The 17,381-nt window shown below is 33.7% G+C and overlaps 3 protein-coding genes and 1 pseudogene across 3 annotated transcripts in view; 2 read left to right on the top strand and 2 right to left on the bottom strand.

Moving 5' to 3' along the window:
• On the top strand, window positions 565-2,751 carry LOC104710614 (DExH-box ATP-dependent RNA helicase DExH17-like). The gene is made up of 8 exons (XM_010427244.2): window positions 565-826; window positions 976-1,025; window positions 1,148-1,165; window positions 1,274-1,359; window positions 1,480-1,657; window positions 1,758-1,795; window positions 1,869-2,168; window positions 2,263-2,751. The coding sequence occupies exons 1-8, from the start codon at window positions 587-589 to the stop codon at window positions 2,619-2,621; spliced, it is 1,269 nt and encodes a 422-aa protein (XP_010425546.1). The 5' UTR covers window positions 565-586; the 3' UTR covers window positions 2,622-2,751.
• Window positions 2,902-4,667, bottom strand: LOC104710613 (annotated as a pseudogene).
• On the bottom strand, window positions 6,298-8,156 carry LOC104710612 (probable E3 ubiquitin-protein ligase ARI3). The gene has a single exon (XM_010427243.2). The coding sequence runs from the start codon at window positions 8,094-8,096 to the stop codon at window positions 6,471-6,473; it is 1,626 nt and encodes a 541-aa protein (XP_010425545.1). The 5' UTR covers window positions 8,097-8,156; the 3' UTR covers window positions 6,298-6,470.
• LOC104715061 (zinc finger CCCH domain-containing protein 41-like) overlaps window positions 13,562-17,381 on the top strand; it is a 7,404-nt gene continuing 3,584 nt past the window's right edge. The window contains exons 1-4 of the mRNA XM_010432514.1: window positions 13,562-13,892; window positions 14,248-15,003; window positions 15,519-16,685; window positions 17,073-17,377. Coding sequence (XP_010430816.1) covers window positions 14,296-15,003; window positions 15,519-16,685; window positions 17,073-17,377 — 2,180 coding nt within the window. The 5' untranslated portion in view covers window positions 13,562-13,892; window positions 14,248-14,295. The remainder of the gene's footprint in view (window positions 13,893-14,247; window positions 15,004-15,518; window positions 16,686-17,072; window positions 17,378-17,381) is intronic.

Raw genomic sequence — 17,381 nt, 5'->3', positions numbered from 1 at the left:
TTCTGCTCAACACGAAAAGGCGCTCAAGAGGCTGCACAAAATCTTGCTCAGACTGCAATGACCTATGGTTACTCAAATCCATTTATTAAAAGCAGAGAACAGCTAGAACGATTAAGGGAGGCTTCGCCAATGTGCAGTGACAAACAAATGCAATCTTATATCCTCCAAGGCGGTATGGTCCATTTCACTCTTCTGAGTTTTTTGATTGTTCCTTTGCTTCAGCATTGTCTGCAAACTGAATAGTACCAAAATGTCCCAATTAGTTGGTTATCACAACGGTGGACTTTGCCAAAAGGACCGCAGCCTCGTAGAAGGGCTCTTCCTTAATGGGGATATCCAAGTTATCTGCGCGACCAACACTCTTGCCCATGGAATCAACCTGCCTGCACATACAGTTGTCATAAAATCAACTCAACATTTGTACGTCTTTGCATAGATATGTCCATTAAGTGAATATTTGGAATTTAAAAGNATCTGTTTTCTCTTTATACTCGTTCACTGCACCTTACTTTACCAGATGCTTCAGTGAATTTTTTGTCTTCGTACCTTTTGTCTGAATGCCTTCTTTTGCTAGGCACTTCATTCGATGGGAGTCAGGTCATTTGAAGCTCTTGCTGAAGCTGATCCACGAAGGATAGAGATTGTTACCGGTCGAAAATATCCTTTCGGAAATACCATCAAGGAGTCTCTATCATCCCTACCTCCTAAAGTTGAAATCAAGGTCGAGGAAGTTGACTGCCAGAAGCAAGGGATATCTAAACTAGCAGTCACATTGACACGGCTATCACAACCTGTCCAATCCACAAAACGCCATTATGCTGACATGGTTAGTTTCCTTAACTTTCTGCATTTATATTCTTAACTCTGCTGAAGATACTGTACCTGCACCTCCACTTCTCTGCATAGTCTTTTGATTCGCTCATGAAAAAGTGATAACTACTAGATAAGCTACTAATCTGTATTCTTTTCTGGCAGATTGTTGGCTCAGATGAAGAGAATCTTATCCACTTTCATGAGAAAATAAGGTGATGAGCACTTAACCAACGATAAACCATAACTTTTTCTATTACAACATTTGTTTTCACGTAATCCTCTTTTAAGACATTCAAGTAAACGTAACTAATCAGTAATATTTTAATGGTAGCAGAATGGAAGACTTCTCCAGGTATGTTTACCTATCAGCCACTCTATCATCATCATCCCGATGCAAATCTTCGTCTAACTTCATCTAAGATTTGCAATACTTCATTCCTTCTTTGTTGCCTTCTTCTAGTCCATATAGCGTAACCATTCTCCTGGAAAGGCCTCATCAACAAGCAAAGGCGACTGTGAAGGCTGATCTCATCTTCGAAGAATACAGTTAAGTCTTCTAAATAACACATCTGGTTTGGTAGCGAAACTTGATGACCATGTAGTAAGTAAGACACTGAAATAAGTAACAAACCAAGTGTGTTTACATCTGGGCTTTTGTTATTGTAGTTGGTATTGACCTCCATGAAACACTTCTACTGAAGAAGGCAAACAACAACAAAATGAATTACAGAAGCGAAAACAGGCTGCCTCACTACTATCCTCCTATGGTGGATGCCTGCATAGTAGATGATGACAACCCAGCTACATCTGGACCTTCAACCCGGAAGGATAAAAAAGATGATATGTGAGTACATTTTATATACTTTCTTGCTCAGAAAAATGTCTTTTTATCAGTTTCTTCATGATTACAACTTTCTCCTCAACTGCTCGATTTCCTTCTTCAGGCCTAGTTTCAAGCTCATAGATGAGGATTCAGAAGAAGGTTAGATGCTCACTACAAATTTAATCCTTTTTCTCTTGTGTGCTTTGTATTCACCATTTTTCTTTCTTTACAGAGAAAGAGCCCTATGTGACGATGGAAGAAGATGACTGTGTCATTATCAATGAACATACAGTCTTTGACCACATACGCGAAAAAGCCAAGTGTTTTCCCACATTGAAAACTTTGAATCCAACCTCTCCAGCATCAAGAAAATCACCTCAGAAAAGGAAAAGCTTAGTGGAGAATTCTCCTGAACTCGATCCTCTATTTCAGTATGATTCTGTGCTTGGTTTACCTACAAGAACTAAGGATATCAAACAAAGTGCACACCAAATTACTAGCCCAGGTTATGCAAGCCTTGCAGACAAAACTGGTGCATAGATCTTCTTCACTCATTATGAAGTTCTATTTTGCGTTTATAAATATTTGCTTAAAGTCTGACTATGACCTCCCATGGATCTGACAAGGTGAAAAAGAAAGACCATTCTCGGATGAAACAATATTCAACTACATAAGGAAAAGGTCCAAGAACTCTCCGGTAGTCATTACATCGAGAACCGAGGATCCTATAGCCATATGTTCTCAAGAAGGAAGCAACACAGAGATAAGTCCGTATAGAGCGTATGGATTATTGGTTAGTCCTTCAACTAAAAGGCCAAGGATCACATCTGATGCACCTACAGAAATTCTGTCTTTTGATATCTCGATGGTCAAGGGAAGCAGCACAAGCTTAGAGCAGAATAAGGGATTAGGCTCAACACTTGCAGGTAAGTCCAAAGAATCTGATTCTTTTCTTGGATTCAAAAGCGTCTTCTCTTTTCTGTGACTTTCTCATATACATGCCTTAAAACAAAACTCAATGTTGGTGAGTCTCTAGGCTCCTAGAGAGCACATAGTAATTACTAATGATAGTGGTAAAGATAAATGGATAATACAACTGCATGCTGTTTTGTTTATATACAAAAAGTTCTGAAAAAATAAAAAAGGAATGGTTGTGAAACTACCAAAAATACAATAGCATTAGACTGAGAGAACGAACCATAACGGGGGGAAAAAAGAAAAAAAAAAAACCTTTTTAGTTTTCTATTGCATCATCTGTTTATGAAACAAAAACTAGTAAAACAAGAGTAATAATTACAACTTATTTGAGGAAGATCCGCTTGAACCACAAGCCTAAGAAGCACAAAACTTTTCAGCTTGTTCTATTCCCCTTGATTTGTAAGGTGCAATGTTGTGGATTCCAAATTGGACTGAACAAAATAAATCCTTTTCAATGCACTCGTACATTTTCTTGCAGAGTGTATCAACCAAAGCACTCATGTCGATGAGTTGACTCTTCATATTTATTACTTCCTTTTGATCATACTCATGAAAAGGCTCTTCTAAAATTTTGGAAAGTTTCTCAACATTACCTTCAAGTTGCTGCTGCTGATCCTCGAACAGATTCTTCTTTATCTCTCTCTCTTCATCGCTCATCACATCTTTGAACAACTCTTCCCCAAACATGTAGAACGCGAAAGGATATGAATACGAAAGAATCCTTCTTGATCTGAATAACCGGTTCACTGCATCTGTAACCCAACCGTAATCTTTAAACACGGCTCGATTATCCTTGGTTTCAGAATTTAACTCTGCCTTCTCAAGGATACTCTTCCTAAGTTTATCCTCTAGCTTCGATGAATCAGTATGTGCTTTGTAGCGGTAATGGTAATGTGTGTACCTGTCCAAATCCCTTTTGGCTCTATCCAGTTGCCTTACTTTGTCATCTTTGTACCGACCACAACTATGACCCTCGATACTCCGATAGCCATGAGTCTTTCCAGTAGCTTCACCACACAGCCAGCAAAAATACTGCCCACAAATACAAGTCATGTGATTGCACCCATCCCTCTTTTCAACAGGTTTGGTACATTTGGGACACAGCTTAGTGTTAACTGTTATCCAATTAACAGTCTCAGACTCGTCTGCGAACTTTTTAGTCCATAGCTTCCACATTAAACAAGAGCAAGGAGAGTGAGACTCACTCAGACAACCGAAACAGAACTGATGTCCACATGAACACTCCACCTCATCGTCGTCGTCGTCATCTTTCGTTTTCTGTATCGCGTTCCCGCAATGCGGTGTACTTGGACACCACTTCACCATCTTGTTATCTTCGACATACGACTCAATGAGGAAACGATCAAACTTCTCAGCTAACTCCGGACTAACTAGTCTCCTAACAACATCCTCGTCGCAAATCACGTTGCATTTATGAGCCATACATCTAATCCTTTTGCTCTCACCTTCATTAATCCTCACAGTAAAATGTCCCTTCCAACAATCATTGCAAAACCTATGACCACACTCCATTCTTGTCATGGCATGTTTTGATAAATCCTCTTCCATGCAGATATCACACTTCTTCGTCTTCTTCGCCTTCTTCTTCTTCTTACTCGTCTTCTCCTTCTTCTTCCTCTTCGAATTAACTACGCAAGGGTCAAAAACTGTAAGACCAGCACAAGTAAACAAAAAAATCTTTGCCTTTATCATCATACACAGAGAACAACTTATCAACCTTCCATTGGTAATGAATAAGAAGTATCCTCGCTTGGTTCTCCTTAACTGATAAAAATTCCATAACCCTATCCAATACATCCTTCTGTGCTGCTATAAGTGCTTCCTTCGTGATCACCTGGCTCGTAGGTTTTCTCGAGTGTTGCAAACCCGACTCTTCCTCGTAGTCGTCGTAACCCTCCTGATCATGATCATCGGATTCGGAGGAGTAACAATAATCTTCCTCCTCCAAACTTAAATATTCGTCATCCATGGATCAAAATAATTGAGAGATGATCAGAGCAAAACTATCGACCAAGAGCGCGAGAGTTACGAAGACGATGAAGTTAGACGACAAGTTTCATACACTTGGCGAGATCTTTTGTAGATAATTGTTACTTTGTTCGACTCAACAACGCAAAACTTTATATATAGGGCAGTATCGTTCCTTTTTATAGATGGAATTAACTATTTCCTTATTTTAAATTAAAGTAAACTTCTCTTATTTTTTCTAATTGGATTTAAGATGTCCTTATTTAATTTCCTATTATTATTATTATTTATAATTTGAGCATCTTTATATATTTTCTAATTTTCTTCTACTACAAAATGTAAACATGGCTTTTTTTTCTTCATTATTTTTTTTTCTCCTAACAGAGTAACAGTAGAACTCACTTTAGAGACTGGTCGGTGAACTACAAGTTTGATGATTAACTTGTTAAATTTGATTATGTATTGGTGTTATTATCCAGACGGTTTTTCTTTTGTTGGGATTTTTTTTTTTTAATTTTATACTTCCACCTCACCATTTGTACTTTTGTAGATTATAATTGGTATTGTGTATGTGTATTATCTGGGATCCCCGCCGTTTTACTTCATAAAAATGGATCCGGATTCGGATTATCAAATCTTGAATCCGTCGAAATTTTGATTCCAATTAGTGAAATATTTTTTTAATAATATTTTTTTATGTTTTTAAAATATTATTTATGAAAAACATTCTAAATATTATTTTTTTATAACAAATCAAATATATTTTTTGAAAACATTTAATAAAAGTTATCATACTATTTTTTCAAATTAAATTTTTATTTTTTAATGAATTCATATCCGAATATAGATATTAACTATGTTAAATGGAAACTCTTTTTGAGATAAATTTTTCGTTTCCGAAACGTTTTCAAAATGGAAACTCATGCAAACACATAAATACGATTCCTAAAAATCATTTTTTGGAAACACGATGGTTTTCATTTTGAAAATGCGATGGAAACTCTTTTTTTTTTTAGTTTGAAAATTTAAGAATTCATGATACATATAAATATATCATAATACTAGTGTTTTAATTTAATTATTTAATATATTTTTTTCAACTAATTATTTAATATTTATGTTTTGAATTTATGTTATTTCAAATATTCCTTTTAATATGGCTTTTATCATTTTATGTATGGTATTTTATTATATATATATGTATATGTATATGTATAGACATACGTTTCTATTTTCTAATTTTAGAAAAAGAATCATTTCCTGTTTCCGTAATATTTTACTTCTGCGTATCTGTTTCCGTTTCCATGCAACTTAGGATATCAACGAAAATCGGATATCTAGAAAGACATATATCCGAATAGTTAAAATTTGGATCTGGATCCGACCCACCACTATTATCTGTTTATAATTTTTTTTTTAAGTAGAAAATTATATTGTTGGACTTTGCGTTGGGACCTCGAACCATTGTATAAGGATATTAAATCTTCCATATTCATATGAATGATTTGTAAATATCACATTAGTTAGGATAGTAGGTTAAAGGATATATATATATATATATATATACATATGCTTGCACATTGTCAAGCCATGCCTATAGTAAATACTAATTCTTCCAATCACATCTCTCATCCCTTTCAAGATTTTTGGGTAACTAGGTAAAGTATTTAACAGTGAGTTGTGATGGTTTTAGAGATGGTTTTGCATCCTCTTAAAATGGTTATGATGAACCCATTAAGAAAACAACCCCATTAAGAAGAGCCAACCATAAATAACACTGCATCATCTGTCTATGAAACAAAGACTACTGAAAAGGGAAAAACTAAACAAATAAACTTATATGATCAAAGTAATAACTTCTCATGATCTACGAAGATCCGCTTGAACCACAATCAGAAGATTGGTAGATGTCAGGACAAAACTCAGTTGCTTGTTCTATTCCCTTTGACCTATAAGGTGCAACCTTGTGGACTCCAGTTTGGATTGGACCCAACAATTCATTCTCAATGCACTCATACATTTGCCTGCATAGTTTATCGACCAAAGCACTCAAATTGTTGAGTTGTCTCTTCATCTCCACTACTTCCGAAAAACAGTATTGATCAAAAGGCTCTTCTAAAACCTTGGAAAGTCTCTCAACATTACCTTCAAGTTGCTGCTGCTGATCCTCGAACAGATTCTTCTTTATCTCTCTCTCTTTATCACTCATCTTATCTTTGAAGAGCTCTTCACCAAACATGTAGAACGCGAAAGGATATGAATACGAAAGAATCCTTCTTGATCTGAATAAGCGGTTCACTCCATCTATAACCCAACTGTAATCTTTAAACACGTCTTGATCCTTGGTTTCAGAATTCAACACTGCCTTCTCAAGGACACTCTTCCTAAGTTTATCCTCTAGCTTCGATGAATCGGTATGTGCTTTGTAGCGGTAATAGTAATGTGTGTACCTGTCCAAATCCCTTTTGGCTCTCTCCAATTGCCTTACTTTGTCATCTTTGTACCGACCACAACTATGACCCTCGATAGTCTTCCAAGTATGGCTGAATCCAGTAGCTTCACCACACAGCCAACAAAAATGCTGCCCACACTTACAAGTCATGAGATTGCAACCATCTCGTTTTGATATAGGTTTGCTACATTTGGGACAAAGCTTTGTGTTAACTGTTATCCAGTTAACAGACTCTGACTCGTCGGCACACTTTTTAGTCCATAGCTTCCACATCAAACAAGAGCAAGGAGAGTGAGACTCACTAAGACAACTGAAACAGAACTGATGTCCACATGAACACTGAACCTCGCTGCCGTAATCTTCGATCTGTATCGCATTCCCGCAATGTGGTGTGCTTGGACACCACTTCACCATCATGTTATCTTCGACATACGACTCAATGAGGAAACGATCAAACTTCTCAGCTAACTCCGGACTAACTAGTCTCCTAACAACATCCTCGTCGCAAATCGCGTTGCATTTATGAGCCATACATGTTATCCTTTTGCTCTCACCTTCATTGATCCTAACAGTGAAGTGTCCCTTCCAACAATCATTGCAAAAGCTATGGCCACACTCCATTCTCGTCATTACATTACTTGGTAAATCATCTTCCATGCAGATATCGCAGCACTTCATCACCGTCCCACCATTCGAAGTAACCAAACAAGGATCAAAAACAGTAAGACCAGCAAAAGAAAACAAACGATCTTTGCCTTGCTCAGTATACACAGAGAACAACTTATCAACGTCCCATTGATAATAAATAAGAAGTGTCCTGGCTTGGTTCTCCTTAACCGATAACAATTCCATGATCTTAACCAAAACATCCTTCTGTGCTGCTACAAGAGATTCTTTAGTGATCACCTGGCTCGTAGGCTTTGTTGAGGATACGTGTTGCAAATCTGTCTCTTCATCGCTGTAATACTCATCATGCTCATCGATGGAGTAATCATAATCCTCTTCTTCGTCCTCCTCCAAGCTCATATATTCGTCATCCATGGATCAACAAAAAAAGAAAAAAGAAAAAAGAGTAATCTATGGAGGAGACGATCAAGACTTAAAAAGATTCGATCAAACGGAGATAGTAAAGAAGTTTGGATACGAAACGTCTCATATATATGTTGGGGGCGAGATCTTGAGAATTGTTATTAAACGCAAAACTTTAGGGCATTATTGTTGTTTTTCTTATAGTTGAAGTAAATCTTTTTCAATAAAAGAAAATAAAAAAATATCTTTCTTCCTTTATCTTTGTTGAATTGAATTTACAATTTCCTTACTTTGAATTCCTATTTGTTATCTCTAATTTTTAAATTTCTATATGAATTTTACTTATTTATTATCAACATCCTATTTTTCTTAAAAAATGTATATATGGAACTAAATCCCCAGAGAGTGCACTTTTCAGCAAAATAGCCTTAAATTTTCTACTTAATTACATTAACATACCATTATATATTTTTTAAAAAATAATTAACTGAATAATAGTTAGATATGCTATTATTTCTCACACAAATTTAAATATCACATATAAAAACTAATTAAATAATTACATACTATTTTAAATGAAAATTTCACTAAAATTTACTTACAAATATACAAGTCAAAATTATATTGATTTCTTAAAATCAATATAAGTAAAATATTCTAAAAAGGCTATAAAACATATCAATTAATATAAAGTTAATAAAAAAAACCATATATAACTTATTAACATAATCATATAAAAATGAAATGTTATTTTTTTTAAGTTAGTATTATTACCATAATAATTGAAATAACAAGTTTCAATACTTATTATAATTAATTATAAAAATAAGTATATTACCCCTGAATTATCTTCAATTCATTAAAAGAAACTTAATTCCAAATAAATATAGATTATGTATATTCATAAATAAATATAAAAATGACAACAAATTAGGGGTCATGATGTGTGATTATTTATATATATATATCTAAGTATGTAAACTAATTAATCTTAACATTTAGTGTGATTATTCATTGAAAATGAAAATATTGATAACTGAATAGGAATATATGTTCTAATTCTATCTTCATCTATGTGCTATTAGAAAGGAATGAAACAACAACCCTTATCATTATAAATAAACTTAGTACCCAAAAAATCATAATTTATTTGAAATGAGTGATTATTAGATTATGAAAAATTGTTATAGTTACTCGATAAACCATAAATATAAATTTGATTTTTAAAGCACACAAAAATATATATTATCATAAATTGTAACAGTTTCTAAATATTTTCTTTACCACGTTCACATATTTCACGGGTGAAATGTAATCTTACACGTATACGTTGATTTTGGAATTTCATTAATTTTTTCATAATGGTTTTTTGGTAATAATCCGTCATTTATAGAAAATATTATCAAACCGACTAACTCAAAAGATTTAAATAGCCTAATCAAAATATTAAATCAATAAATTAGATTATCTTCAGAAAATTTAGTTTAGAATCCGATTTTACTAACATATAATAAAAATTAAATAATTAAACTACCAAGTAATTTTAGTATATGTTGTTATGATTACATAAGAAACATGCAAAATTGTTATGGTTACAAAATAAAACATAAGAAGATATGAATTTGATTTTTAAACCACAGAAAAGACATATTGCAATAAATAGTAACATTTTATCAATACTTTCTCCACTATAAAACCTCTTACAAAATCAAAGATTTCACGGGTGAAACGTATTTTTAACACGAAAAACGTAATTTTGAATAAATAATTAAAAAACTTTAGTTACATATTATGTTTGACACAAACAGATATTGGTTACAGGATAATAATTTTACTTATAATACTTTTCTTTAAATTAATTTTTCCCGCACATAGTGCGGGTTGTTACCTAGTACAATACTATGGGAGCATCCAATCTTCGTCGTAGTCTTTCACCTTTTCATGTCGAGATTGAAGTCCTTATCTGGGCTATGCGTTGTATGATTGGAACGAATAACAAATCTGTCGTCTTCCTCACCGACTGCTCTGACTTGGTGAAGATAGTGTCTTCGCCTTCCGAGTAGCCAGCTTTTACGCCTTATTTGGAGGACATACAGGCGGATAAAGAGGAGTTTGTTTCTTTTTCATTACTCTACGTTCCTCGCTCTCAGAATGATAAAGCGGATAATTTAGCGCGACGTGTTCGCTCAGTTCCGCACTTAGTTACCTATGTAAACAATGTTCCTTTGTATTGACTTGCTTGAGCCAATCTTGTATCATGTTGTCAAAAAAGAACTAAATACAGTATAACAAACTTATTGAATAAGTAAATAAGTAAATCTTTCTTATTATATAAAGTATGGTTTCAAAGTTAATCATCAATACAATACGTGTCATACATATCATCTCTATTGATTAGATGTTGAACTGTGTCAAAACATTTTTAATTTTTTTCTCTATAATAAAATTGGAAAATACATATATTTATATATACTGATTTTACAAGTTTTATATCTTTTTCAACTTTTTTTTCCTTATCTAAAAAGAAAAACTAACAAAATAACAAGTTATATATGTTAATTTTACTAATATTCTTGGTAAGTCAGATTTTGACAAGTATCAAACATAATAATAATTTAATTAGCATGGGTATTGATGAATAAATAGTGAATGTTGAAGTTCAAAATAACAATACAAGTTACTTAACATTAATTTAACTGGATTATTTTTTTTTATCGTTGTAATACAATGTTCTCTATTCGTAAGTAAAAACTTAAAATGTTTCACAATAAGTAATATTTTGATACTTTTCACACAAATTAAGAAAACATACATTATTAACATTTGATACCATTTAATTACATCCAAAGTGACTTTGATATTTTACGATGCAGTACTTTAGGTTAAATTAGTTTTTTTTTTATACGAAACAAAATTTTACATTAATAATCTAAAACTACTTTAATTTTAAAACATACAAATAATTATAAAACTACACTCGTTGTGAAACGTAAGGATTAAGAATAGTAGAATAGTTTCACTAAAGGTATTTTATAAAATTTAATGCATGTTGTCATAAGTGAAAGCTATATTTTTTTATAACTTGATGAGAATCTTCGTATATTTTATTTCATATTTTTATTTAAAATATCCCCTATATATTAATAGAGAAACATTTTGTTAAAAATGTTGATGTGTCGTCGCTAGAGCGATTTGGAGATTTAATTGCAATTAAGCATTTCAAGATAAACATATTTTCAAAAATAAGTCTTTTGATTATTAAATGTGTCATTAAAACATATAAAAAATCTTTATTTCATTATTATTTACATAAATATGTCAGTAGAATATATAAGGTAATGTTTCTTTCTATTAGTTTTTTAAAATAAAAGACTTCATCAACTATATATAAAAAAAATAAAATATAGTTAATAATTTAATTATTATTTTCATAACATATTTAATTATTTAAAGTAAATTACATTTCATAAACTATTAAAAAATATATTCATCTATTTAACTTTTTGAAATACAAAACTTATTCTCCGATTTTAAAAAATTTGATGACTATTCAAGTACTCCCACTGTTTCACAATAAGTGTCATTTTGACACATTTCACACAAATTAAGAAAATATTAAAATATACATATATGCCCTTATTTAATAAATATTTAATGGTTGAATTTAGTCATAGATTAAGGGTAAAACTAGAAAATCTAATGAAAAATATGCATTCAAAATATAATATAGGGTATTGGAAATGTAAAATGACATTCTTTGTGAAACAAAAATTAAATTCTAAAATGTCACTCTTTATGAAACAAAAGGAGTATTTATTAAAAATTAATTCTTACAATAATCGTTAAAATAAATAACATTATCACAATAATTAACATTATTTTCCACATTTCGCGGGTGAAATATATTTTTACACAAAATAATTAAATGTAAATTTGAATAAAATAAAAACAATTATGTGTAAAATTATTATTATGACACCATAAATTCTAAATAATAATTTTATTTGTAATAATTTTATTTGAGTCGATTTATCCCGCATATAGTGCGGGTTGTTACCTAGTAATAACTTATTACTGATGTGATCACAACATAGAGAAACTTAACAATGCTGTTTTTTCAATTTTTTCTAATTATGTATTGTTTACATTTTGGATTATTTTTAATATTAACTAAGATATAGATTTGATATGATCTATATATTATTTTAACATAATTTTTCATCTCTTAGGTATTAAAACACGGTTTATTAATTATTATGATAAAAAAATAATTATATATATATATATATATATTTTTGCAGAATGGAATGTGTTAAGTTGAAATTCAGTTTAAAACAAAATTTACCGGATTAAATCTTAAAAGTAAAGTATGTGGGTTATCAGTTAATTTTCAAATATGATCAAAAAAATTTGCATCAATATATTGTATGCATATATATGTCACGTAATAATTATTTGATATCACTTAATGTTTTTACTCACTTTTTTCCGTAGAGTAGTTTTCAATACATATTATAGAGAACCAGATGCAAGTTTGAATGTTTGATGATGCGGTTTGTTGAGTTTGACTATAAATTTGTTAAGTGCTTTGATTTGGTTTCTCTTCTGTTAGTATTTTTTCTTTCTTTTTGTTTTCGTAAGAAAGTTTTTGTAATTTGTTTAGATTTTTTTTTTGAGCTTGTCGAGAATCTTATATTTTTGTCTTGACGATTTTTATATATCTTGAAGATTTTAGTTATAATTGAGTTACCGTTACCTACATATATAGAAACCAAGCAAAGGTCATATTGGTGCCAATTAGTATGGGGAGTGATTGGCAAAACTAGATTTAGAGCAATGAACTAGCTATAGAGAGTTCCGATTTGACCATTGGGAAGGTGATGCTTGATGCGTTACAAACTTACAACCTGATAATGCTGAGAAAAGAGTTAAATGTGGTGATGAGTGTCATATCTCTTATGATGATCTTGAATCTAAGCTGCAAAGAACTGACTTAATATTCTTATAAATCTAATCTTTTGTTTTTGTTATGAAAAGGATATGAAAATTATAAATAACATGTGATTATTATTCTTGTTGATCGAAATCAATTTCTAGTTTCCATTGATGCATTTCTAAACAAATTTTCGATTTCATATAATATTAAATATTCAATATATTCTTGTTTTTTTTGTTTCGATTTCTGAGTCTTTCAAATCTGGCCATAGATTTACCAAAATTTTTAGACAAATCTTCTATAAGTTAAAAATATAGATTCTTAACATTATATATATATATATATATACATTTCACTTAAAAAGTATTCAAAAATAAAAACTCAGAAGGACTTGAATTCATAAATTTGGTATCAAATTAAGGAAACTAAAGAAATATTGGGTCATTCTGTAAAATTAACAAAATCTTGGGGTAGCAAATCAAAATTTCCCAAGTCTCCTCCTCGCATTGCCTTGTTTATTTTGATAACAAAAAAGCCCCTCTCTCTCTCTCCTCTCTTCTCTCTTCTCTCTTCTCTCAGCTATTCCACAGCTCCTTCAAACCCTAACGCCGAGACCAGTCGCTATCAGCGACGTTGTGATTCTCTGAGCAATTCCTGAACATCTCCGGCGAACAATCTCCGCCGCGGATTTTTTATCATCATTGACGATCTCTTTCCCTCCGTCACTACTTTTTTTTTTGTCCTCGCTCCAATTTCTTCCCCGAATGTTCCATCCATTGCTTTTGATTTAGGCTTTCGCCGTCGTGTTAGCCTGAATCCGAATTTTTTGGTCTGTAAAGAAGAGCGAACAGAGTCATTGATTAAGAGAACCTGTAAGATTTATTTTCCCGTTTCTGATTAAAATTTTCTGAAGCTCGCTAGGTTTGTTTAAACCCTAAGTTTCTTATGCTTTTTGCTGTTAGTCTTCTGAAGTTATATTAATTGGTTAGTGTTTTCGAGTTGTTGTGAGAATTAGGACGGTTTAATCAATAGTATAGGCGAATCATGAATCTGTGATCTCGAGAGAGGTAACTGTTGCTTTGAAATCACTAAGGGGAAGATGAGATATAGGTAGTTTTTTGTTGAGGATTGATTGCAAATTAGATCGTTTAGGGTTTCGTTTTGTTGTGTTACTCTTTGTTTGTTGTGGTGTGCAATAATCTGATGGTGGATACCAATTTGTATCAGCGTTTTGTATGAAGAGATAAGGAAGCTCTGCGTTATTGAAGTGGTTTCATGGAACTTTCTGTTTCCTCCCCAAAGCAAAGTGTGTTATCTCCACCTGAGTGTATGAGTGACCCTGAGGAGGAGCATGAGATCAGCGAGGAGGAGGATGACGATCGCAACCATAAGCACCGAAGGAAAGAAGAGGCGAGATCTCAGTCCTTGGAACAAGATTCTTCAGATCAGGGGTTCTCACGGCCATACAGGAAAAATTATAGACATAATGAAAATGGGAATTCGTTTAGTGAACAAGAAAAGCGGCCTTTTGGGGCAGGATCAGGGCAACGTGTACAGTATGATAATCAAAGAATGAGGTCGAATCCAATGTTTTCAAGGGACTCTGGTCCTGGTAGAGGTAGAGGAAACTATGGTTCTTGGGCCCAGCGTGATTCCAGATTTAATCCTGTTGATCTCTCATCTCATATGGTTCAAGTCAGGTCTATGGCCCCCAATATGTTTGGAGGAAGGGGACTAGCTGGTGTTTCAGCTGCTCAGAGTGCACCATGGCCTGCTTTTGGAATGATTCCTGGAGTTCCAAATGGTGGCTTGGATGGTTTCCATCACTTACAAGGTTCCCTAAGACCTCCCTTAAATGCTCCACTCAACATGGGTATTCCTCGACAGCGATGCAGAGACTTTGAGGAACGTGGTTTCTGCCTCAGAGGGGACATGTGTCCAATGGAGCATGGGATGAATCGTATTGTTGTTGACGATGTCCAGGTATGTTTTCTTGATTAATTTTGCCTTTAGTTGTTTTAGATTTATCTAGAAAACACAATATAACCTAGAGTGTTTACTAGATATTTGATAACTATTTGCATGATCCTCCACTGAGCTGGAATATCAGCACATCTATGTTTCTTGCATATGTTGCTAGTAGTATGACCACTTTACTCCCTTCAATAGTACTTCTCAGTGATGTTGAGGTTAAGTTTTTTAATGTGTTCAGCAGTAGCTTTTACCTGGCGTGATAATAGTATGACCATTTTACTCCCTTCAATAGTAGTTCTCAGTGATGTTGAATTAAGTTCTTTAATGTATTCAGCATTTGCTTTACCTGGCATGACTCTCAGAAACAGCCAAACTCCATTCTGATTCTTGGATGCATGTTAATGATATATTGAAATCATGGTTGTTGAACTGCAAATACTTTGTACTGCATGATAAATTTCTTATAGTTACCATTTTATTACTTCTCTAAGTGATTAATTTTTCTTCATTTTCCAATTGTGCAGAGTCTATCACAGTTTAACCTTCCTGTTTCAGTCCCTGGTGCACCTCATCTGGCAGCTTCTTCCAAACCGGTGACTGCACAATTTGGGGGTGCTAATTTCATGAATGCTAAAGGAGCTCATGGGAGGATTAACGAGGTTGGAATGACTGTTGATGGTTTGGGTTATGGGGATGCATATCCTAGTGCTGGTGGAACTGATTTTTATGATCCTGATCAACCTTTGTGGAATAACAGTACTGGTGAAACGTCAGGTGCAATATCTACTCTAAATTCTCATGGGATTGATGAGAATGTAGCTCCAGTGGATGACAATAACCAAGATGGCGCTGAAAATGGATGTGGTATTCGAGATTCTAGAAGCACAAGTCAATCAGTTTGGGGAAGAATGCGTGGTTCTAATAGTCAAGCAAATTCGAAAGAGAAAACTGATGCAGTATTAAATTCATCAGCTGGTCTTGAAGATCAATTAAAGGAGGTCTCAGTTAATATATCCCGACATGGTAAACAAAATTATGTCGGTGAAAGTGTCACAAAAGTTGTTGATTCATCAAGTACTTCAAATGATGCAATGAACAATACAAGGAAATCAACTCAAAAGGCAATGCGGACTCTATTTGTGAATAATGTTCCCCACGAGAGCAACAGAAGGGACCTCATTCTTGCCCATTTTCAGAAGTTTGGGAAAGTTATTGATATTCACATCCCATTAAATAGTGAGCGAGCATTTGTGCAATTCTCGAAACGTGAAGAAGCTGAATCTGCTCTCAGGGCTCCTGATGCTGTGATGGGTAACCGCTTTATTAAACTTTGGTGGGCAAATAGAGATAGTATACCTGATAATGGCCTGTCCACTGGCAATGGTGCTTCTATGAAGGGTCGTGGTATGACTGCTTCTGGAGGGCAGAACCAACTTCCGATTGCTGCAGCTTTGAAAAGCAACCATGTAAATTCCATGGCAAAGGGTCCTGCCTTTCACACTGGTGGAGCTCCATCCTCCTCTGAACAGTCTAAGCCTGTGGTGGCTACTAGTGGTCCAAAGGTTACGCTGCTTCAGCGGAAGAAAGCAGACACTCTTGAGCAGTTGAAGGAGACACTTCGGAAAAAACAGGAAATGTTGGAGCAGAAGCGTAACGAGTACCGCAAAAAATTGGCGACACTTGAAAAACAAGTACGACCAAGTAACGAAATCCCTTTCCATTTTTTTATTCAATTCCGGTAATACCTATTCAAAAGAGAATAACAATTTTGCAATCACTATAATTCTAGAAAGTTAAGCAGAAGTAGAAGTTAAGGTTCTGCAAATTTGAATCTCAGAAGTGTCTTTTGGAAATTGAAGTAGTGTACAGTGCTAGATAAGTGCAAACCTTATTTCTGATTTTATTATAGCATTTAGTTTGGTTCACAAAGATTTGAGTAGACATATGTGCGTCGTGATATATTTATTTTTGCTTAGGATGTCTTCAGCTAATGACCTTGTCTTACTAAATATCGCATAGATGCAAATGAAATTATTTACTTGATCAACATTAATATCATCTTGCGCTAATCTTCTCAGGGTACGGTTGTCAAGGGCGAGGAAGCAGATGAGCCAGATGCTAAGCGCGCTAAAGTAGACGCAGCCTCTGATTCCGGTGCTGCTATTGCATCACCAAAAACAGAGTCATCAACAGATAAGAGAGTGCCTATCCAGAAACCACTTTCCACTTGCAAGCTAAGCACAGAAACACCATCTCCTGATTCAAAAAACCTGAAGCAGAGACCTTATTCGTATACCACAAGTTTGAAAGCTCCTATGGCAAATAGGTATAAGTTGGATAACCGCACCACGACCATCAAAGTGGTTCCTCCTTTGCCAACTGGGTTA

This window comes from Camelina sativa, chromosome 9 (assembly GCF_000633955.1).
Source record: "Camelina sativa cultivar DH55 chromosome 9, Cs, whole genome shotgun sequence".
Lineage (NCBI taxonomy): Eukaryota > Viridiplantae > Streptophyta > Magnoliopsida > Brassicales > Brassicaceae > Camelina > Camelina sativa.
The sequence above is the reverse complement of the archived record's forward strand: the minus strand, read 5'-3'. Positions and strand labels throughout refer to the sequence as shown.